Raw genomic sequence first — 22625 nt, 5'->3', positions numbered from 1 at the left:
TAAAATATGCGTCACTGTTTGATTGTGCGTGGTACAGAAAAGCATTTTCACACCAAAGATCATCTTTTCAGATTTTTAATAGAAAAGTTCACCGCTGCTACGGAAGTACCGAATTTCCACAAAGAATAGGCTTGAGCATCTGCTCTGTTTAAAAGGATGTACTTTTATATCTTGCATGCAGGCTCTGAAATTATATTTTCATTTTCCATCAGGACACCAAAAGACCCGATAACTCCCACTGTGCAGTGGGTTCCTCAGCCAAGGTCTGTGACCCCCGATGACACGTCACCCTCCCCGGGTACGAGTATACATATGTGAAAAACCATATATTCCATGTATTATGGTTCCACTCTCATTCTAACTCTTTTCCACTTGGCAATTTCCTTTCCTGATATTGTCTCGTAAATCTCATGTAAGACACCGGGTCGAGGATCATTTACATTTTCACCCGTCTTCAAACGTCAAAGATGGTAACCGGTGGTACACATTCATTATTGAAGGTCATTAATGCTTCACCGCTGTTTCATTACGTGTAAGAAAGCCAATATTGGCGAACGGTTTTGTTGATGACAGAAACAACTCCTCCACAAGTAATGCAAAGTCAAAGTCAAACCATTTTGCCATCGCTGGACTGGTTGGGAAAAAGTCAGTCATTTTGCCACACAAAAAGATAAAGAATATATAGAGAGAATACATATTCTACATATATGTATAAAACACATCCGACATGGCCTGTAACAACTGACCTGTTATCGCATTGTTACTACACAAAAGCTCGAGTATTCTCATCTACTCACCTTCAGGAGAACTACTATTCCCAAAAAGTGTTTTTTTTTGCTAAGACATATGGCTTACATCCTCAAAATCACTGAAACATTTACATTTAAGATAAAACATCCATTGCCATTTTAAATTGCAAAGATGAGTCACATTAAGCCCTGGTAAAAAATCCAAATCCCGTGGAAGGAAACCAATATCGAAAGCAAATACAGCAACAGCTCAATTAAAAGTGGCAATATATTGTGATTAAAAATGGAAAAGATGAAATTATTGTCTGAAGGACACACACACACACACACACACACACACACACACACACCCTTGGACATTTTTTTCAAAAAGTGTTTCCATTCAGAAAGCACTATAATTTACTGTAAACAAACGTTTCCCTGTAACAACTCAAATTGTGAAAATCCTCCCAAAGTGATGAAAATTAAAATATAGATTATTAAAATTGCTATCATTGTCACACCACCTATTGCAGCATGTCCGGTTATATAATCCATGCTGTCACCGGTCAAACACACTCACAAGAGCGAATACATCAATACAGAATATACTGTACAGTCAGTGTCTTCCAAAAAATCCCAAAAGACGAAGTGATCTTGAAAAACGTTTTTCAACCTGTTTGGCTTCCAAGCCCGTGAAGCAGAACCTGCATTCTGCCTGGAACCCGTCTTTTCCGGTCTGGACACCAGCTGTTCTCTCATATTGATGCTGCGATCGGCCGTGCACTGGATCCCCTCCAGCCGGCGTGAGCGCAGCTCTGCCGCGTGCAGGACGGTCGAATTCTGTCTCTATTCGATGGTGGGTTGGAGGATCACCAGAGGGTCTTCTGTTTGGAAATGTCATGTTTTCTATATCCAGTGGATGAAGTGTGTATTCTTAAGCAAAACTATCCTACTTGGTCCAAAACTGCAGCTTAACAAGAAAGACGTTTCATGATAATGTAAATCATAAGAAAAAAACAAGAGTTGATATGATGCAATATTTCTTCTCATATGAGTGCCATCTATGTATGATGTAGGGACTTCTGAAAATCCTGTTTCTTTACTTTGTGTTTATGTTCCGCTCCAAACCACAGATGTACCTCCGTATCCATGTTTGTGGAGATTTCCCTCCACCTGCAGTCGTCTTGGGGGGACGTGACGAAGTCTCAGGTTCGATTTCTGGCCACGCGAGGACAAATGGCGCCGGAAAAGGGAAAGCTGCAGCGTTTACGTGCTTAAATGATGCCGATCTGCAGTTACACTCCTGAGTGGATCACAAGGTACGTAACATTCATAATACCTTGAATTTATCTTCATTGGTGCGTCTTGGAAATTACCTTGTGTGAGGATATTGATCCAGAAGTTAGCAAGCATACCAAGAAAAAAAACAAAAACAACTTGTCAACTCTAAATAGATCTAGATTGAAAGATTGAAAGTGGTATGTTAATAAACTTTTCATGAGTAAATTTAATAAAAAATACATTTGTACCTCTGTATTTTCTGCATCAAATGCACAAATACAGGAAATTTCTGTCATTTTATTTAAAGCAATAAACTAATACATTTAAGTCCATTGTATTCTGCAACGCAGCCACAACATTGCAGAAATTATTTCAAAAGTTCATTATTATGAAGGTAACACAGTTAATAGCAAGTAATTTACAGATTAAAAAAAAAAATATTAAAGATGAATAAGCTACAACAAATTCCAATAACAGTCCAAATACTACACACTCTACTTGGACTAAGAGCATTTCGGACACACAAAATATGCCTGTAATAAAAGAATAATTCTTTTAATACGAATATCCCCCCCCCACACACACATACACACTTCCTCACAAACACAAAATGTATCCCTGCTTCACATAGAAACCCTCTCAGTTTATAACACAGTACACTGTTCAACCGGTCACTTTGATGAAAAGATCTGTTCTGAATTTCATATCTGATAAAAGTCTCAGCCTGAAGACATCGACGTGTTTCAAAATAGTCCCCCCACCCAGCTGGCCCCTGGAAATAATGTTAAAAAATTAAACCGCCATAACTCGGCTCCAGATGGTCCGATCTGTTGCAAAACAGAAGAGGTTTGAAAAGAATCCGAACCACAGAATGTGGTAACCTGCGAGCGGTGCCCCATGCTGGCCACTTAGATTAATATAAGTAACATATCGTGTACATTTTTTGTCAAATGAAATAAGTGTAACTTTACCCTGCGAGGTCAGAACTTCTCCAAACTTTGTATATTTGGGCCTGGAGACATCCGCAGACGGGTATTTCACCCTGCTGATCACATGACCCGATACATATTGTTTTTTTGTCGTCCCGCTGCTCCGTTTCAGTCTATTCAGTCTTGCAGCACATTCTTGGGTCAGGGAGGCCTACAAATGTGTATCTTTTGTCGTGAGTTTTCCCTCCCGTTATGTGAGCACGGCAGGACGACAATATCTGATGTCCTGCCATCAAACACAATGATTCTACAAGTTTTCGACTTGAGCGTCGGACCGGTCACATGTTTACGACGCATAGTTTGCCATTGTGCCGCCCCGACGTCTGCAGTACAGGTTGAGATTTGCATTCTTCTTATGGTGCCATCTGGTGGTGGCAAGAAAAATGTCAGATTTGTGTCTGGAAAATGTGTAATATTATCTGGTTGGACTACACTCTGCAGTAACAGAGTATATAGCTGTTACAAGTGTTAGCCTGCATTCAGGTTCAAGGGCCCATTTAATCCTGCTGGCAGGTTTGGTTTAGGCCCCATTACCAAGCGTGTCGGGCCTTAACCGGATCAAGTCCCTCCAAGGGATTGGATCCAATTATTGTCAGATTTGGTCATTGTACAGTAAACTGTTTGCCCATGTTAAATTCCAGCATTTATTTCCAGTTTTCCTCACACAATCTGATATTTTCAGCAGCTGAGTCTAATCTTCGCATGCATATTTGATACCTGACCTGTTTGATGACTGTTCCGGCCTGAAGATGCTGAATATGTCAGCAGTTAGAGTCAAGTATTAGTGCCACCTACAGGTAAGAGGTAGTAACATTTTTCCAGTCGGTGTCCTGCTCCAAATGAATTGAGTTTATCGACTTCACATCTGATCAGACGGTGTAACGTGTTGATGACGTGTCGCCGTGACATCTTTTAGTTTTCAACTCACTTTGTCGGCGTAGCCAGATGGTAGATTCCTACAGTTTGCCATCGATACTCGACACCTTTCTACCCTTCCGGCCCTTGGAACCTGCTCTTTGAGAAGGTTGAGATGAATCGCATGACGGAGACGTCTCTTCCCCGGGGGCTCGACCTGGTCAGTGATCGGCCCTGGCATGATCAGGAAACACAGTTAAAAGATTTCTGTTCGCCATTAGCGAGTCTAGAAGGCCCTCTCATCTCATGACCTTCTCATGAGCCATCCGAGGCCTTCGGGTACCTCCTTACGTGGAAAGGTGAGGTGGCCCAGTTACAAACCCAAGAAGCAATTGTTTGAGGGTCTGGTTGAAGCGCTCCACTATGCAGTTTGTAGGGGTAGTGTCCAAGCTTTATGGCTGGCAGCTCATGGGACATTTTTTGAGTTTTTGACCTGAAGTTCAAGTTTTGGGGAGGTAACATTGAACAAAGGGAACCCTGAGGTTCATATCCAAACAACAGCACCCCCTGCTGCAAGTAGGAAGCAGTCTTATAAGCAAAATATGGGTCTCATCAGGTTTGTCATGCTTGTTTTATGGCGATAATACCTCAGGTACTGTAAGATTTTATTTTGGTCCTGGTCTGATCTTGGTCTAGAGGGCCCTCAGGGGCTTGTAACCATAACAGTATTGTCTGCTGAAACCATATGAATATAAGTTTTCAAATCTGAAGTGTAAAATGTGTCGCTGGAGTTGCAATATATCTGTTCATGTTAAACTTAATGTCAGTTAAGACACTCATCATTTCAGATTTCTTTTTTTCGTGCTCAATTGGAATTCTCTCAGAAATAGACTCCGTGATTGACTTCAGCTTGTATATAATACAAGACCCTGACGATGTAATATGTCTTAAATATGTGACCTGACTGGGACAGAGATTGAACGGTGAGGAGAGTTGGTTTCAGGTTAAATAAAAACATTTTGTTGTGGCATAATTATTGCTTCATCAAAGATCAGGCTGAATTATTTGTACCTGTCAAAACTAAAGTATGTCCTTATCAAATGTAAAGTCATAATGCGTTACTGTTTCCGTCTCACGGCAATAAGGTCCCTGGTTGCATTCTGACGGGGGGCCTTTCCGTGTGACGTTCGCATGTTCTCATGCTAAACTGAGGACTCGGTTTAGCTATTCACTCATTAAGAAGACATCCTAGTAAAATTGAAGATACACATTTGAATATATATTTATATTAAAATGTAAAAAATGAATAACTAACTGCCCCTGCTTTTAATGTAATTCTAATATTGAATGTTTTTGGGGGGGGGACGATATGACAAATCTTCCCAAAATTGCGACACGGCCGTGCACAGTGGCTGAAAAATACCACGATATGGATGCATTACAATATAGATGATCTAGTAAATGGGAATACTGAGTGTAGTCCCATTCTCCGTTTTACCCACCAGCCATTCTCAGCTGTGTTTATATAATTGAAATGAAAATTCTCTGTTGGAGTGAGCATAACAAAGACTTTTGCATCCCTTCAGTGAGCTCTAGAGAAGGTAGTTTATTTTTTTATTTTTTTAGACCACTATGTGCTCGGAGTCTTTGTTGCTGAAAATGTTTTGACCTTGTCTGCAGCAGGGAGAATCTGAGAGCCTCCCAGCAGGTGCTCGTTTTATTTGACAAGCCTGACTGGACGACTTACTGGTTCGGTGTGTCTGCGCTCAGTGTCTCACCTTTCACATCTTTCCTTTTGACTTAGTTGCAATACAACTGCATCGCTGCTTGCAAGAGATTCACGGCTCAAGGATATTACTCACAGCCAAGGGTGTCTGCAAGAAATTGCACATGTGAAACGCAATTGTAGGTATGTTGCCTAAAAATTATCCACAGTTAAAGCTCTATGATGCAGTTGCTATGGCAACTATGATAGAAATAGATGTGTATCTGCAAGGAAATGAATGTATTGAATTGTTGTTTAAAATACTAAGATTTTGGTCTTGCGGTTGATGGCTTAACGCTTGCACTTGTGTGTACATGATGGTTGGATGATTGCATTTTGTGTTGCTAATTACAGAGTTTGTGTGCGTGTGTGTGTGTCAGATGAAGAGAGAGGTATATTAAAAGTGCAGTGCAGAATGGGGGGCACAGGGCACATCATTATGATGGTTGGAGAGTGTGAATAGCTCCACTGGTTCTGTTTTTGAGCAGATAAGCTGAATTAGAGGCAAAACGTCACATTCAACGGCAACGGGGACACATTTATTTCTGCAGTTACATTATTGTTCAGGCCATAAAGATGGTCTTCATGTTGTGTCAAATATTAACCAGCAAAGTTTAGGAGGCTCCCCCACTCCCACTGCAATGCAATCCTCCAATACCGCCTCTGCAATTTGCCCTCAATTTGCGCACCATCTGATATTGACTTATTCCTTTGGGACATAACTTACCTCTCCTTCCAAGCCAGTCTCATCTCTGTATTGGCTCGGTGGCCTGATGCCTTCAGGTTCCACATTTCATTTTCACCTGAGGGAAAATTAAGGAACAAAGGGATCTGTTGCAAAATGCTTAGTCCAGACACGAATATGATTATATACTCTGTGTGCATGTGTGTGTGTGTGTGTGTGTGTGTGTGTTTATTCAGGAGGAGATGAAGGGATGTGGGTGAGAAAGGTAAGGGGGGGATAAAGGGAGCAATACGTGCGTGTTTGCATTTTCAAGGCGGTTTTTCCAGATAAACAAAACAAACAAACAAAAACAAAAACAACAAAAGCAGTGAAAGAAAGCGGTGCGGTTGGTGATGAAGGGATGTTCATGTAATTCAGTGATCTCGGTGTGTGTGACGGAATAGCGGAGTTTTTTGTGTTAGTTTGAGGAAGGTAGACACACACGCACACACACACCTCAGCTGTGTGTGTGTGTGTGTGTAAGAGAGAGAAAGGGAGAGAGGGAGGACGAGGGGAGGGGCGGGGGGTGTATGGACCTCACTGCTTGCGGAACCCACAGGCACCCCGATTGTGCCCTGCTCGCATCATTTTTGGAGGTGAGGACAAAAGGAAAAGGGGGGCGATCGGAGGAGAGGCCCGGGAAGCGAGTGTCGTGACGGGCCCCCCGACTTGGCCGCCGTTGGTCGGGGTTGTCTGCTTTCATAAGGCTGAGGGAGAAACGGCGCAGCGGTCGACTCCAGACTGGGGTTTTCTGCCACAGCAGCGGGATTGTCAAAAACAGCATTGAGCCTTCGAGGGGCCTTGTATTGCTACGTTTTCAGGTACGCTCTCGGACTGTTAGCTAGCAGACTGGTCTCTCCGTGGATAACGCTAGCTGTGTTTATTCAAGGAAAATGTCAGGCGGCGTGATGGTGATGATTTTCGGATGCATACTCACTCCACGTCTCTTGCTAGTGGACGATATTTATGCTAGCTAGAACATTCACCCACAAGCCCAGTGGATTTGTGAGAGGAAACATCTGCACTCAATCAACACTCTTTTGCGGCCAAACGCTGTCGGACTGCCCCGTACCTCTTGCCTGATATCGATCGTCGCAGGTTATTTTCAGGCTGTAATAACGTAATAAACGCAAATTAGCTGTTTGCTAAGGCGCTAAGTAGTGACCGTAGCTTAGCTAGCGCCCAATTTACAGCATATGGTTAACGCTAACGCTAACCATACAAAGCTAAATGGGCAGCACTACAAAGCTAATTGTAATGCGTATACCTTGTTGCTAATGTAGCTATTGAGGCTTCGCTACAAAAGACAGTGAAATGTGTTGACGACTAAAACAAAAAGAGACAGGGGGACGAAATAATAAGTACCGCGGAGCAGCGGTTGTTCGTGATCTGCGAAAAATTAAAAAAATAAGACCCGTTGCGAATGCTGTTATCAATGAGGTAAAGGGAGCTGTGCAATTGACTGACTTAATGACAGACTGCACTGAGGCTTTTCTTTATTAATGCTGCACTGTTGTGTGTGTATGAATGTGTGTGTTTGTGTGTGTGTGTGTGTGTGTGTGCGCGCCGCTGCCTGTTCTTGCACAGTGAGTCGCTGTGATTAATTAGTAATCAGGATACAAGCCTGTACGCGGGTGGAGATCAATAGAATCCCTCTAACCAAACAGTTTCTCCTGGCATCAGGCATCTCCACCAGCTCTGACCCTCCGCTGTGATCCTTGGAAATGGACCTTCAATGATTATAATGCTTTTGAATGGCATTGTTCGTACCCCGTCAGGAGACACATTTCCCCTCATTTTCTGTTCCGCCAACCCATCACTACCTGTGGTTTGGAATAATCGACAGGCACTCGCGATAATATGTTGCAAGTAAAGTAGGGAGTCGAAATCATACAAATCAGGAATGTCTTATTGTTAAGGTCAGACTACATTGAATCGTAAGTCTCCCAAAGTTGTTTTAGGGTCATTGGCCGTTTTAAAGTGTGTTAGTAAAACACAATCGTTGTCTTTGTCACTAATCACTCATGGGCACTGACCCCATTAGGGTTTGTCACACATCATAATTAAAGTCCATTTAAAGGCGTTGTAAAATGAATGGCTTTTATTGTCTTTGTACAGAGGCAGGACTTGGATCCACATCTACACTGGTAGTTATTTCACTGAAATGGGAAAGAGTTTTTACAATGTTGTTTCCATAATTGCATGTTCCCACAAACCTACCTTTCTCTTCCCTATACCCTCCTGTCTCCACACACACCCATCCAGGTAATTACACACCCATGGGAGATATTGAAATGATGCATTGCTAGACAGCACTGTCCATCATCCTCATCATCAACAAATAGTGTTATTATTATCTTGTACCTCTTGGAAGGACAAATTATATTCCATCATTTAGGTCTGAGAGACACTTGTAGAATGCAGTTTACATTTTTAATAGTTCCTGTAGATTGTGGTGGCCTAAGAAGATACTTCTTACATTTTGTAAGTTGTTTTATGTGTGTGTGTGTGTGTGTGTGTGGGTGTGTGTGCGCCTGTGTGCGTGCATCCCCGCCCATTGCATTCACTGAGATATTTGGCGGTGTTTGATCACCAATTAGTTGTTATTGTACTTTTTCCTTTGGTAAAGACGTCATTTATCAGCACTGTAGTTATTGGATCTTCAAAGCTAAAGTCCGGAAAAGGTTTCAAAACAAATTATATGAATGATGTATTGGTACAAAACCCTTAATATCTTAAAAGTTACACCATGTTGTTGAAAATAAGATTCATGAATGCATGCATTCTGATAAAGTGCCCAACATATTTTCTTGAGTGTTTCTGTGAAATCCTCTAATATTTTAACAACAAAACTTGTCACAAACACATTAATCTTTTCATGTCAATGCTAACCTTTCTCTTTTTCTATGCAATTGCAGATTTTTGAAGGTTCCTGATCAGCAGCTGATGAAAAATCAATTTATCTGCGTGGAATTTCTGAGGGGAAAACAAGAGTTTTTTGTGGCTGAACGTGAGGTGGAATAAATGGATTACTTTCCTTTTGGGATTTTCTTTTTCATGGACTACGTCAAATTAAATGATGGTTGGGAGGAAAGGTAAGACAGCCTTATGCAGAAGATACTTGACAGCTTCAAGAAGAACCTGGACACAAAGGCCAGGAACTAACATTTGCTAAATAGCATTTCCCTCTGCAGTCCAAACCTACCAAGCAAACAACAATGAAAAATAACTTGTAAAAAGAAGAGAGCATTTGAAAGGGAATGACTATTTCACAAGGTATTATGCCACATCCAAGATCTGATGAGACTATCAATGGAGTGTTTGCCTTTGGAAGTGTGTATTAAAGGTCTGTATTCAGACTTTTTGATTCGTCTTTCTGCAGTTTTGGTCTCACACAGGTGTGAGTCAGGTCCTGGCAGGCTCTCACAGACTGAAGGATTGTTCTGATGGAACTCCATGTCAATGTTTTTTTTTTTGAAGTTTTTCTTTTTTCCTCCTCAAACAAAACCCCATTGGCTCACCATGTAATATTTCCCTGAAATAGCTCCATTTGCTGAGCTGTTTTAGCAGACTCTCTACATGTAAAGACATTTAAGGTGGAACACCCCACATGGTGAAGTGTCATGATATCATCGTCTGTCAGTGCCAAACTGCTTCAGCATCGTGGGAATAAACATTATTTCTCCAGTGGAGACCTGCTTCACTCCAGAACATTTTTTCTCCAAAAGAAAAGCTGTTTTTCAAGCTCCATCTTTTTGGTTTAAGTGGAATCAACTGTGTACTGTTGTTGCTGTGAGGAAGCAGCATTTTTTTAAATCTCTGATAACGTCCTCATCTTTTCCAACCGTTTTATTTTAACATCTACCTTACACATATATGTATATATACACATATACATGTATAGATATATATATGTACATGTATTCCCTCGCTTCACGTCTTTGGTGGATTTCATGAAGCATTTCCTTATTTTACTGCCAGACCATGGACTCTTTTTTGCATTCATGGTTACTGCCATAAGATCTTCAGTTTCTGATCAGAGGCACTTTCTGCTGTAGATACTGACAGACATTTCCATTTTTTAAATCCAAACTTGAAAAGGACAAAAAAAAAAAAAAAAATGCAGAACTTTTCTAATAGTCCCGCTCCCCATGCTCTCCCGCCTGGGTTCAGTGGGAGGGGCGGAGGAGGACCTCCATATCCCCCACAGCCAGCAGACCCCCAGATCTCCCCAAGGATAACAGATGAATATGCAGGGATGCAACAACAGAGCCTGCACAGAGGCCATCACCACCACAGTCAAGCCAGTCACATGCTCGCTTACAGTGCCCGAAACAGACCAGTGGAGCCGACACCAACCCCGGGTAACATCCACAGTGGCAACAGTAACATCCCTTACAGGAAGGAAACCATGGATTACTATTTTTCAATGGGTGGTAAAGACCGACACAGAAGAGGGGGTCTGGGTTATGGAGCCGGCTTTGGATATCCCAATATTGATGGACATATACCTCACCAGTACAGGCATGCCGGATCAGGCTCTGCACCATCATCTGGCCTGATGTCACCATATCCAGTAGACTATGGCGCCAGCGCTGCCTCAGGAGGAGGTGCCGGACCGTTCTCTCCTTCTCATCAGTACACCTTGAGTCAGAGCCCCGCATTGCAAGCGGTTCCGGGTTCTCAGATGCAGCACCGGCAACACGGACAGACCTTCCCTACTGTCCACCATGGACAGCCGCATAGGAGCTATACACACGCCGGGCACAGGATTACGTCTCAGTACCCGCACTACTCCCCCCAAGGTGGAGCGTCCACAATCTCATCAGGAATGTATAGCCCCCCTCCACAGAGATATCTTGATGGGGCTGCTAACACTGGGTTTGAGCCCAAAGTCAACAGTTCTCCCAGTGTCAACCCTAGTGCAAACTCTGTCTCTGGTTCAGCTGCAAACAACAATGTGGGGCCAATGGAGAATGTTCAACAGAGTTACCATGCTTCAAATTATCCTGGATATTCTCCACAGGCACATTCGCTTCACAAACAGGCCACACTGCAGGTTCGCAACTCACAGCACAATTTAGGGGTGGGTTATGACAGTTCACTGAAAATTCAGCACCAGGGTACATCTCCGGGCTCTGTTTATTCCAAGCATCACCAAGCCTCCAATCCCAGTATACCTCAAGCAACATCTCAAGAAATAGCCAAATCCCCAATGCATCCCACTGTGCAACAAACTCAAATCAACCAAAATTTTAGCCCCATATCAAACCCATCCCCAGCTGCATCCGCAGTACACTCCCCCAGCTGTAGCTCCTCTCCCTCCCCTTTGATGAGTGTCTCAGAGGCATATGGGAACCCCTCAGGTCATGCTCCTCAACACCCCCCCTCTTCGAACCCCCGTAGCACTCATGGTCATGGTAGATTGCTGCAGACTATGCCTCAATTAAGCCCCACACCCAACTCCAATAGCAGCATCAGCAGTTGTGGCAGCAGCGGCAGTCATAAAGCTCATAACATGAGCGCAGTCGGAGGAAGCACTCTCTCCGTGACAGGTCGCAACAAATTTGGTATGGGTGCTGGAATCGGCCCCCGAGATGACGGTCCCTCCGCTTATTCATCTTCCCCGCTCGACAAACTGCAAGATGCCGGCCTGAATAGTCTCAATGCGTTAAGTTCCCAAGTTGCCAATTTACCAAACACGGTACAGCATATGCTCCTCACCGACACGGCACTCGCACAGAAGAAAGGAAAAGATGGCGGGCAGGTACCACACGCAACGCACGGGATGCCCGCCACACAACCGAGGAGTAGGAATGCCAGCGCGGCCTCAAGTACAAGCACAGTCAAAGATGGGAGCGCAGTGGGGATCGGTGACGGCGCAAGTTTAGAACCGGGTCCCGATGAAGACTCCTCATCGATTTCTGTGGGAGGGTCATCGGGGACGAAGGTGGAGAGAGAGGATCAGTTTTCTGAGGGCGAGCATGGGAGAGTGAGGCAGAAGAGCGGTGCAAGCAGTGGATCCGAACCAACTGGCTATCACCCTCTATCTATGAGTCAAAGCCAACCACAAGCTAGACAAGCATCAAACGTAAAAGCCGCCTCTGAGTCTCCATCAAAAGAACAAACTGTTGCAGAACCGAAAGCGGTCGAAGCTCGCGTTCCCTCGGCGTCGTCGTCTCCATCCTTTGGATGTAATTCATCGGAAACCGGCCCAAATTCACATTCAACACCTCCTGTTTCCTCATCTCCCTCGTCCAGCTCCTCAAGCATTCCCCCCCCTCAGCCAAATTGTGTCTCGCAGCCCAGCTTAGCGTGCACGGACCACAGAGGTGATCATAAAATCACAGCTGAAGTGAAAACTGAAGCCATCAAAACAGAACATGAAGATGCAGTAGAGAAAGCAGAGAAAGGCAGCAGCCAAGCGCTGCGAGAAGAAGTCGACACACAAAATGGCAAGGACAAAGAAATTGGCCTCCGTTCCACTTCCAAATTACACAATAATGAGAGGGAAGAAAAACACACGTCTGAAGAGCAGCACAGTGCCAGTGGTGTAGGTGTGATTGTTTCAGTCCGACCTGAGGGAAGTCACACTGAAAAAAACAAGCAAACTCAAGATATCTGCACAGAGGAGAAGCAGTCTCTGCCTTATTTACGAGAGTCAAGCAGCCACAATGGAGAGGAAGGGATGGATCTGAGTGTTTATTCTTCCCATCACCAAAGTCATCTGAAATCAAATTTTGGACGGCCCCAAAACCTTCCCCAGTCTGGACCGCATAAATATGGCTTTGTCGAATCAACATATGGCTCAGATTTGTCAGTGAAGAACAGAGGGAGGGCCGGCCCAATGAGCGTAATGGAATCAAATTCCAGATATTTAGGGTACCAACAATCACACACCGGTTATAATCCCATGCATCCAAAAGATGTTGGGTCTGTACCAGATGCTTTGGTGAAGAGGGGGCAAGGAGCAGGATCAAAAGGTCACGAGGAAAGTTCACAAATGCAGCAATTCCCAAGTCTTTTACAAGAGGTTCTCCAAGGCTACAATTTAGATCGGCGTTACGGCAGACCGGAACAAGCATTCCCCGCACATCTCCAAGTTCAACAACAGTTTCCTACCAGACACCCATATGGCATGACCGAAAGCATGAGGATGCAAAGTGCACTCATTGACGCTTCGGGCCAAATTGGTAGCTCTGGAAAACCCCTGCATCCAAACCAGAGGCATGGAAGTGAGCCTGATTTCGCCACAGATTCTCAATTGCCCAACAAGTCAGAGCTGTCCAACGCAAAGATTTTACAAAATGCTGAAAAAGCTGAATTGTGCACGTCCCAGAGTCACTTACCACAGGCTGCAGAGCCTCAGTCAGCCCCGCCAAAACACATAAACTTGGCTGATTATTCTCTTCCCCAGAGAAAAGCATTATCTAATGTGTCCACTCCATCGTCGGCTGTGCAGGAGCTCCTTTTGCAGGAGCCAGAGCCCTTAACAAGCAGTGTCGGTCAAACTGATTCTCAAAAATCATCAGCGCCATCAGAGCGGCGCTCTGTCATTTGTGATGTGTCGCCAAATCGACAGAGCGCACCAGAGAAGGACAGGGAAAGTAACAGAGAGCGAGAGAGGGAGAAAAGTCTGAGTGGAGCATCTGTTATTCAACAGCCATTTTCCTCTCCAACAGTAACCAATGACCTAAGTAAAAAGGATACCGTGGAGAAACAAGTGGTGAAAATGGAAACCGAATCAAAAGAGGCTGGCCCAGATGCAGCGAAACCACTGCCCGAACATCATCGCAGCGTCGGAGCTAATGAGGCGGACATGGAATATCATTCCAAGTCTGTCCATTCATCTGTTGTAATGAATGCTGACCCCTACAGACCCTTGCCCACGCAGACTATTAGCACAAATCCTTTGTCTTCACCATCAAGGCATCAAACCTACCTGCACGGCGTCGATTTAACAACTGGCAGCACCAGCAGTTTTCCTGGTTATCGATTTGGAGATGCAAGAGAAGGCAATATTATGGCGCGCAGTAATCCCCATTTCCCCGCCCATCACCCATACCACAACCTGTCCCCCCAGACTCACTCCACAAATAAGCTTCAGATGTACCCTCACCCTCGCGGGCCTCCTCATCACCCCCATGACTTGAACGAGTGGGTAAAAGCAATAAGCAGGCCGGCAAAGGAGATGATCTTGCAGCCCGGCTCTTCGCCGGGGAGACATAAAGTCCTTCACGCGGAACAAAGACAGAGGATCATCTCCCAGACGGACATGCCCGGTGAACAACACGCACCCAAAACATCACTCCATCATCAGAGTGGGTACTACGATATGAAAATGTGGGAGTCAGCACACGGTGGCAGGGAAGGCTCCAGAATTCTAGAAGGAGACTCTTACTATAGAGCACAGACTCCCCTTCAACCTGTCGCCGCTCCTCTAGCTTCACACCGGCCCGGTCCTCCACCGAAGACTCACGGCCCAAATGCTGTTGAACTCGATGTCTGCAGAGGAGTAGCGGAAGGAGCCAAGCATCCCTGCGCGCCTCCCCTGCCCGGCTCGACAAAGCCTCCCGCAGACCCCGTCGCCAGCCAGTCCCAGGCGCAGCGTCAGAGTAAAACCGGGGGTCCCGGGGACACCAATCCGCTAATATTGAGGAGAAGAGTCCGCTCCTTTATCTCTCCCATTCCTGCCAAAAGGCAACTTCAGGATGTATCTCATCAGAGGAGTACTGCAAATTCACATCACTCCCCCGGGGCTCACTCTGAGTCAAACCATCCCATTGAGGACGACTCGTCCAGTTCAGATATCCCTTGCCCCAGGCTCTCCTCCCCTTTACCTGGAGATAATAGCTTTTCCCAACCTCTGTCGCCATCGAATACCAAGGCCATGCCCCCCAGGAAAGGATGGGGCTTAAAACTGGAGGCGATTGTGCAGAAAATAACCCCAAATATTAAAAAGCCAACGGGCCACCCTGATGACGGGACAAATCATTACGCCGGCTTCTCTCTCTCAGAAATGCCACCGTTTAATGATTCACAGGACCAAGACCTAACGCATTTTCCCAGAGCGGCAGGAGGGGATGATGGTTACATGGATGAAGGCCACTCATTAAATGACATGATTCCCTTTCGAGGAGTTGATGAGACTGGGCCTTTGCCGCTGTCGGTCTACCCATGTGATCCCCATCAGACATCCCAGTCACTTAAACAAGACTTTGACTTCGGATTAGGGGCCGCCGTGACATCGGCATCAGGTGACAAGGAGGACTTCGCTTTGCTCGGCCCTTTGCCTCCTCCGCCACCGCTCCCCCGTCCGGTCCAGGGGTCGCCCCCTCCATCTTCCTCTGCCCTGTCAGACATCCAACATTTCACCAACACTTACCAGCAGCTGGAGACGAGAAGAGGAGAACAGTCTGCCGCTAACCTGCTCCGTCAGAAACTTCAAGAATCGAGCATGGGATTCGACGATTACCCCGGTAGTGACTTCTACGGAACCGGCCCGTCCCACCTCGGCCAGGCTCAAGGACACATGCTAAACAGACATCACATGTCCTCCGGTAGGACCAGCCTGTCGCCGCAAGATTGTAAGCCACCGGAAAATGTCGTGCCTAAAGGCTATTTCCCATCCGGCAAGAAGAAGGGCAGGCCCGTGGGGAGTGTGAATAAACAAAAACGGGCTCAGAACCAAGCCCAGACTCTGGTGCAGGCCCAGTCTCAAGCCCACTCTCAACCGCAGACTCAACAGGTGAATCTGGGCGCTCCTCAGGCCCCGCCCACTCCGGCCACACCCGCGGTCACGGTCCCGCCGGCGGTGGAGATGAGCGGCGCCGTCGCAGCCTCCTCGGCAGCTCCACCCTCAGACGTCAGGAACACCCCTCCTCTGGCTCCTCCTGTTTTAACCCAGATAGCCAAAGATGTGGAAAGCGAGGACACGCAGCAAGAACCTGAGGTCAAGCCGGCGAGGCGGAGACGCAGAGGTCTGAAAGATGAAGATGGACCGACAACAGGACGGGGACAACAGAGGATGAGGAGGAGGGGAGCGGCGGCGACGGCGGCGGCGGCGGCTGCGGCAGACACACAAGCAGGAGCCAAAGATGATCTAGAAACTCCTTCAGGGGCACGAGGGAGTCTCAGCACTAGTAGAACATTCCTGGATCCAAATAGAAAGGGCCTGTTTGTTCCGCACATACACGTCGAGAAGAAAATACCAGAGATCGGGGCGGTGTGCACGATTGTAAACGCTGAGGAGGACAAGATGAAAGGAGAGCGAAACGCAGGAGGAGGCAAAGCAGGTGGGAGTGGAATTGATTCTCTCCTGACCTCAGCTCTTTCCTCACAGTTATTGAGGAGAGACAAAGAGTCGGAGAAGAGGGATACAGATGAGGTGGAAACTACACTGCAGTCAGGAAAAGTGCTTCCTTCGTCTGGATATGTAGTTTCGGGCCCGGTGCTAACGGAAACCAATCACTCTGGGCGTTTGCTTTGCTGTCTCTGTCAAAAATGGGCAAATTACAAACATCTCGGAGATCTCTACGGGCCTTACTATCCAGCGGAATATGCTGCAAAACTCCCCAAGAATCAGCCCCAGGTCAGGCAGTGTCAAGCGACGCCAGGCACAAACAAAATAGGACCAAATTCTGATATAAGCCCCCATATACCGAGGAGTTTCCAAGAATTACAAACACAAGATGCTCCCATTAGCAGGCCTTCAGCTGAATGTGATTATGCCGTCAGCTACGATTCAAACCCAACTTGTCTGCCCTCTACCCTAATGACAGACGCCTCGGCCGGACGAGAGGATGTTATTAAGCAAATGACCGATAAGCTCAACAACACTGCCTCCTCCTATTACACTACAAACACCAACAAAACCCAAACTCTCACCTGGGATCTAAATCTAGATATCAGACCGATACCCGAGCTCAAGAGAGAGCCGGAGTTCGAGGTAGAACCTCAGCAGTTGCCAAAACAGCTGCAGGCGCCACCGGATGAAGCCCAGCAACGACCCCAACATAGAAAGCTGACCTCGCATCCCCGCTTTAAACGGAGGCACAAATCCAGTGAGGATTCCCCCAGAATGGTGCCATCCAATAGTAAAGCCTCGCTGCCCTTCCAGCCCCCTCCACCCGCTCTGGACTCCCTGGGACCCTTGGCACAACTCGCCCAGCTGCCTCAGATGCCCATGGACCCAGAGGAGCTTTGGGTGCACGAAGGGTGCATCGTGTGGACCAGCGGAGTTTATCTGGTCAACGGGAGACTGTACGGCCTCCAGGAGGCACTAGATGGTGCCAGAGAAACAGTAAGTGTCCTCCGTTTCAATTTGGCCTGGCCGTCTCTTTGGGGAAGCTCTGATTTATCTTGGTTGTAAAGCATGTTGACTCAGGAACGAATGCTCAGTATGTGATTATTTGGCGGGTTATAAAGCCTCTAATCACATTAGTGTTTTACACGGTGTTGATTTTATCATTTATAAAGCTTACGGTTTCTCTGTTTCTCTGTCAAGAACAGTTTATGGATGTTCTGATCGCTCTTAACCCCCCCCCCCCTCCCCGTCCCTGTGTCTCAGAGCTGCTCTTACTGTGAGATGGTTGGCTCCACCCTTGGCTGCTACAGCAAGGGCTGTACGCTTCGCTACCACTACCTGTGTGCTATGGAAGCAGGTGAGCAGTCTAGCTGAACTCTGACACGCTACCGCAGAAAATGTAACTTGAAACTGTCTCTCCTTGGAAGCGGATAGTTCTGCCTCTTCAAGGGGACAGACGAGCCTACTCTTTATTTTCTCATTTATTCCTCACCTTCCAGATTGCTCTCTGAATGAAGACAACTTCTCACTGCGGTGTCCGAAGCACAAGGTAAAGAAGGAGAGGTTGGTTTCCATGTTTATTCAAAGGACATTTTTTTGTTACCGTGTCCAGCGACGTTCCTTTTTTTCAGAAGCATGCGTGTGGTTCGGTTCTTATTCGCTCTCCTGCTCACCCATCTTGTCTACATCTCTATGGTCGCCGTCGTCAGTTTACCCAGAGCGTCCGGCCAGTTAAGTCAGTGTATGTGGAGCAGTCAGAGAGAGGCTGAGACCAACGCAGAGGAAGAGGAGGCTCAGAAATCTGGACGCTGTAAGTTAAGTTCAATTGTGTGTGTGTGTGTGTGTGTGTGTGTGTGTGTGTGTGTGTGTGTGTGTGTGTGTGTGTGTGTGTGTGTGTGTGTGTGTGTGTGGTGTGGTGTGGTGTGGTGTGGTGTGGTGTGGTGTGGTGTGGTGTGGTGTTCGTGCGTGCGTGCGTGCGTGCGTGCGTGCGTGTGTGTGTGTGCGCGCACGTGCATGCCCGCACCCGTGTAAGTGAATATGAGGGCAATGGCATGGTGAGAACCACTTAGCTTATATGAGGTGATGACAACTGCATATTTTGCATGTTTTACAAGTGTTTGCAATAATAGCTGCTATAACTAAGGTTATGAATGAAGGTTCAAAATACCTACCAGAACTCTTGTTAATAAAATGTAAATGAAAAAAAGGTTCTGTCACATTCGCTGCTCCTGAAGCGAGTATTTCTGGTTGTGCTACAAAATTCTTAAACCGACTTCACTTGATTTCAAAATGACTAATAAAGATGATAATGATTTGGCTTTTGCCTGTCCTTAATAAACCAGACAGAAGTCCTTATTTCCACCCCTGTGTCCGGTCAGTATTGTTTGTAGCAACTTCCCAACTTTAGATTTAAGAAGTGCTATTAATTATTACAGGTGAAATCCCACATTTTTACGAAGTGCAATGTAAATGAGAACAATAAGTGAAAGTGAGGGAGCTGAAACTGCAGCTCCTGGAGGGATGATTGTTAACACTGGTTGTGAAATGACGTTATGTCCAGTCGAGATCTCTGTAATCCACCGTTAAAGCCGTTGGACTGTTTCTTACATATTCTCTCTCTCTCTCTCTCTCTCTCTCTTCATCCCTCTATCAACGGCATGGTGGAAAGGTTCACACATTAGACAGTTGGCAGTCACTTTCCGTTGGTGGTCAACTTTAGGTTGATGTAATTTGCTGGATGTAGTTGATTTGGCTCGTCCGGAGGCTCAATCGCTGCCTCCCGTATAAAAGCAGTGAACCATACGGACAACCCTGACTGAAGGGTGAGCAAATGTAAATTACTTGGACCCTTTTAGATGAAGGGGACGTTTCTGACAGGATGATGAATCAGAGACAGGTTATAATGATGCCTCTCACGAGTGTCATTTGATCAAACCTTCATTGTAGATCCTGCTTGTCGTCAGCATCTAAATCCAGGAAGGTGTGTAACACTGGGGGGACAAAGATCTGAAGGATCTTCTAATTTCATTCAATTTCCACAAGAAAGTGTGACTTGCTCTCGGAATTATCAGCACGTTGGAGGCTCTTCGGGTCTTTTCTTTTCAGACAAGCTAAATGTTTCTTTGATAAAACGCAGACAATTTCCAGCCCCGTTTTTTGGACGGTTCTCCGATCCCTTCTTGGACTCAAAAACAACCTCCTTTCTCTGCTGCTGCTTAGCATTAAACTTAATTCATGCATTCACAGAATGTGTGTTCCTTTCAACTTGTGAATTTTAATATTACATCCAGTCACTACAGAGATGTCAGTTTTTCCAGCCTGTTCAGCCACTTATAGTAGATTGCGTTGGCGAGTGTCGTTGTTGTCCTGCGCCGTTCCTGACACGGCTTGAAGTTTTTTTGTTTTTTTTCCACGGATATGACCTCAACAATAACTGTGTTTTGGTTTTCCCAGGTACATCTGGACTACAGAAGACTGAGAAAAGAGACTCGTTGTGAAACAGCCCCCAAAACATGAAGGAGCGGGACTGGCATCGTACGACCAAACAACAAAAGGGAATGTACAATTTTGTCAACAGGAATCAACAACATTTTACATTTAGACACTGCAGAAAGAAACATTTTTTCTAAGAGTTATTCCTACTTTAAAAAGAAGACGAACACGGAGAGAGAAAACGAGCTGAAAGAGAAAGAGACTTCAAAACAACTGCAACAAGCAAAGTGGGTGAAGCGAAATGCTGAGCCGGACGGAGGAACAAAAAGAACATTTCCGTAAAGAACAAAAGAAGCCAATATTCCTCTGTGGGCTTACTTTGATTTCCTTCAGATACCCTTGAAGTGTTAAACTCTTTTTATCATCGCCTGTATTATCATTAACCGTTTCTCAGCTTTTTCTTTTCTTTTCTTTTCTTGAAGAGGCAAATTGGGAGCAAACAGGGCGTGACACCCAGGAAATGGAGAGAAGGATTTCCTCTCGCAAGTAGAATCTTATCTTACGATAGTAGGATGACAACAATTATTATTTTATCCCGCATTATTATTTTGTATCTGCGTCAATATTTACTCTCAAGGATGAAATGGATGTATTTCACTTTATATTCAGTCAACACATTATCAGATGATTTTTGTTTGCTTTTTTTTTTTTTTCCCGTTTTTCATTCCTCGAGTGGGAGGATCCAGAGTGATATCTGGAATGTCAGGGTTGAGTTTGCCACAAAGACATTTATTGCCTTGGGAGAACGGACATCTGTTGCCTTGTAAAAGACACGTGTGTGTGAGTGAGAAGCGAGTGTGTGTGTAAGTGAAAAATGCAGATATCTGGGTCATTGATTTCCATTATGGTCCCTTTGAAAAGTGTTCTTATTTTTCATCACGGGGGTTTTTAGGGTACAGGTAGGATTCGCGAGAAATCAGACGGGCGCGATCTTATTTTTCAAATCTTCGTAACGTGAGAAGAGAATGATAGTCTTAAAAGTAGCGGCAACACTTTGGACTAGTGAGCGTCTGCCATCTTTGATCGTGCTGACTTGGACGAGAGGAAGGGCAGGACTCGGAAGACTGCCCGATGCGGAATTCTGTGCTGAACGCACACGTGCGCGTGTTCTCCGCTGGAAAAGTGGACCGCCGGGTGTCGGTCACGATGATGAGACACTTTTTGGGTGGGGGAGGGAGACTGACAGCGCGGGAGAAGGTGTTAATATGGCAATGCGGACGGGGAGCAAAACTCAAGTACTTCTTTCTGAATAGTTTCCATCACTGAAGCAGCAGCAGTTCAATCGGGAGATGCAAAATCCATTCAAAAGAAGCATTGCCATAAAATTTTAAAAGTGAGTCGTACATGGTGTGTCTTTATCATTTTTTTATTGATATTCTTTTAAGAAAAAAAGGAGACAGTTACACTATCAGAACCATGCTGTATTACAACTCTGTCAATATGTATATGAAATATGAATACACTTAAACATGCGTCAAGAATGATCTTCCTCTTATTCCTCACACATTCTGCTTTTATCATCAACGTTTACTTCCCAATTTTTACGACAGGTTTGCTGACATACACGTTTTCAATCTGAATTCTGACTCTTTCAGAATGACTTTAAAAATCTGCTTGTAGATGAATTTAGTCTTGACAATTTCTCATTGGTGTGTCCAGAGCTGAGGGAGGACCAAAGGAACAATTCTCTCTGAAGAAATCCATTTTCCTCTCTGGTCCCTTTCATTTCCTCCAGATCCACAAGAAGTGTTGAACTCTTTATTGTCAACTACATTCTCCTTTTTTTTTTTTATTCCTTCCTCTGCACAAAAAGGCAGGGGTTTTGTACATGTAAAGATAATTTCATGTTAATAAAGAAGCGACTAATAGAAGCTGAGTCGACACACTCGGGCAGCCAACGAGTTGCAGCCGTTGAATTGTGAAAAATGTCACTAGGAGGAAATGGCGTATATGACAATAAGCATATTTTAAAAATCAGTTAAAAAGATCAAATTGAAATGAATCGGCAGAATGTAAATAAGAACTGAATATTGAAAACTTAAAAAAAATAATTGAAACGTAATTCACAATGTTCATTTTAATTTGTAGCCCCCCTTCTGTCACACCAACACTCAGACGCACACACACACACACACACACACACACACACACACACACCACCAAAGCTTGAGCTGCTGTCGCCGGTTCAATCACATCCATGTCAAGGTCACGTTGATTTTCAGATGAAAACAGAGTTCGTGCTCCCAGAGGCTTCAGGGCGAAGCGAAGGGCGGCGGATGAGAGGTGGTGCCATGAATGGAGAGGATCAGCATGAGTCCTGGAGCCAAAATGAAAACAGATGGAATAGAATTGGTCTGTTTTGGATTTACGTGGATTAAAGAAGTGTTTGTATCTGTGTGTGTGTGTGTGTGTGTGTGTGTGTGTGTGTGTGTGTGCGAGCCCCCCCCCCGACTGTTGCATCACGTCACAGAATGACAGTTGC

At 45.3% G+C, this 22625-nt stretch overlaps 1 protein-coding gene across 3 annotated transcripts; it reads left to right on the top strand.

Moving 5' to 3' along the window:
• Nucleotides 1–211: 211 nt before the first annotated feature.
• tcf20 (transcription factor 20) lies at nt 212–22008 on the top strand. Of its 3 annotated transcripts, XM_086170429.1 has the most exons (7): nt 212–298; nt 1865–2050; nt 9264–17647; nt 17915–18008; nt 18151–18214; nt 18361–18461; nt 20105–22008. In XM_086170429.1, the coding sequence occupies exons 3-7, from the start codon at nt 10466–10468 to the stop codon at nt 20146–20148; spliced, it is 7485 nt and encodes a 2494-aa protein (XP_086026555.1). In that variant the 5' UTR covers nt 212–298; nt 1865–2050; nt 9264–10465; the 3' UTR covers nt 20149–22008. The 3 variants fall into 3 exon arrangements, with proteins under 3 accessions (XP_086026555.1, XP_086026556.1, XP_086026554.1); XM_086170430.1 differs by lacking the exons at nt 212–298; nt 1865–2050 and adding an exon at nt 6855–7166 and having other exon boundaries at nt 18151–18200; XM_086170428.1 differs by lacking the exons at nt 212–298; nt 1865–2050 and adding an exon at nt 6855–7166.
• Nucleotides 22009–22625: the final 617 nt, after the last annotated feature.

Source organism: Fistularia commersonii, chromosome 23 (genome assembly GCF_037954325.1).
Source record: "Fistularia commersonii isolate RoL2024-O1a breed Wild chromosome 23, RoL_Fcom_v1.0, whole genome shotgun sequence".
Lineage (NCBI taxonomy): Eukaryota > Metazoa > Chordata > Actinopteri > Syngnathiformes > Fistulariidae > Fistularia > Fistularia commersonii.
Note: the sequence above shows the minus strand (reverse complement) of the source record. Positions and strands in the feature narration are given on the sequence as shown.

Excerpts from the sequence above, each read along its gene's own strand:
- tcf20 (XM_086170429.1), top strand. The coding sequence starts at position 10,466 with ATGCAGAACTTTTCTAATAGTCCCGCTCCCCATGCTCTCCCGCCTGGG. Across the intron at positions 17,648-17,914 it reads TAGATGGTGCCAGAGAAACA|AGCTGCTCTTACTGTGAGAT; the intron begins GTAAGTGTCCTC and ends CCTGTGTCTCAG. Across the intron at positions 18,462-20,104 it reads GGCTCAGAAATCTGGACGCT|GTACATCTGGACTACAGAAG; the intron begins GTAAGTTAAGTT and ends TGGTTTTCCCAG.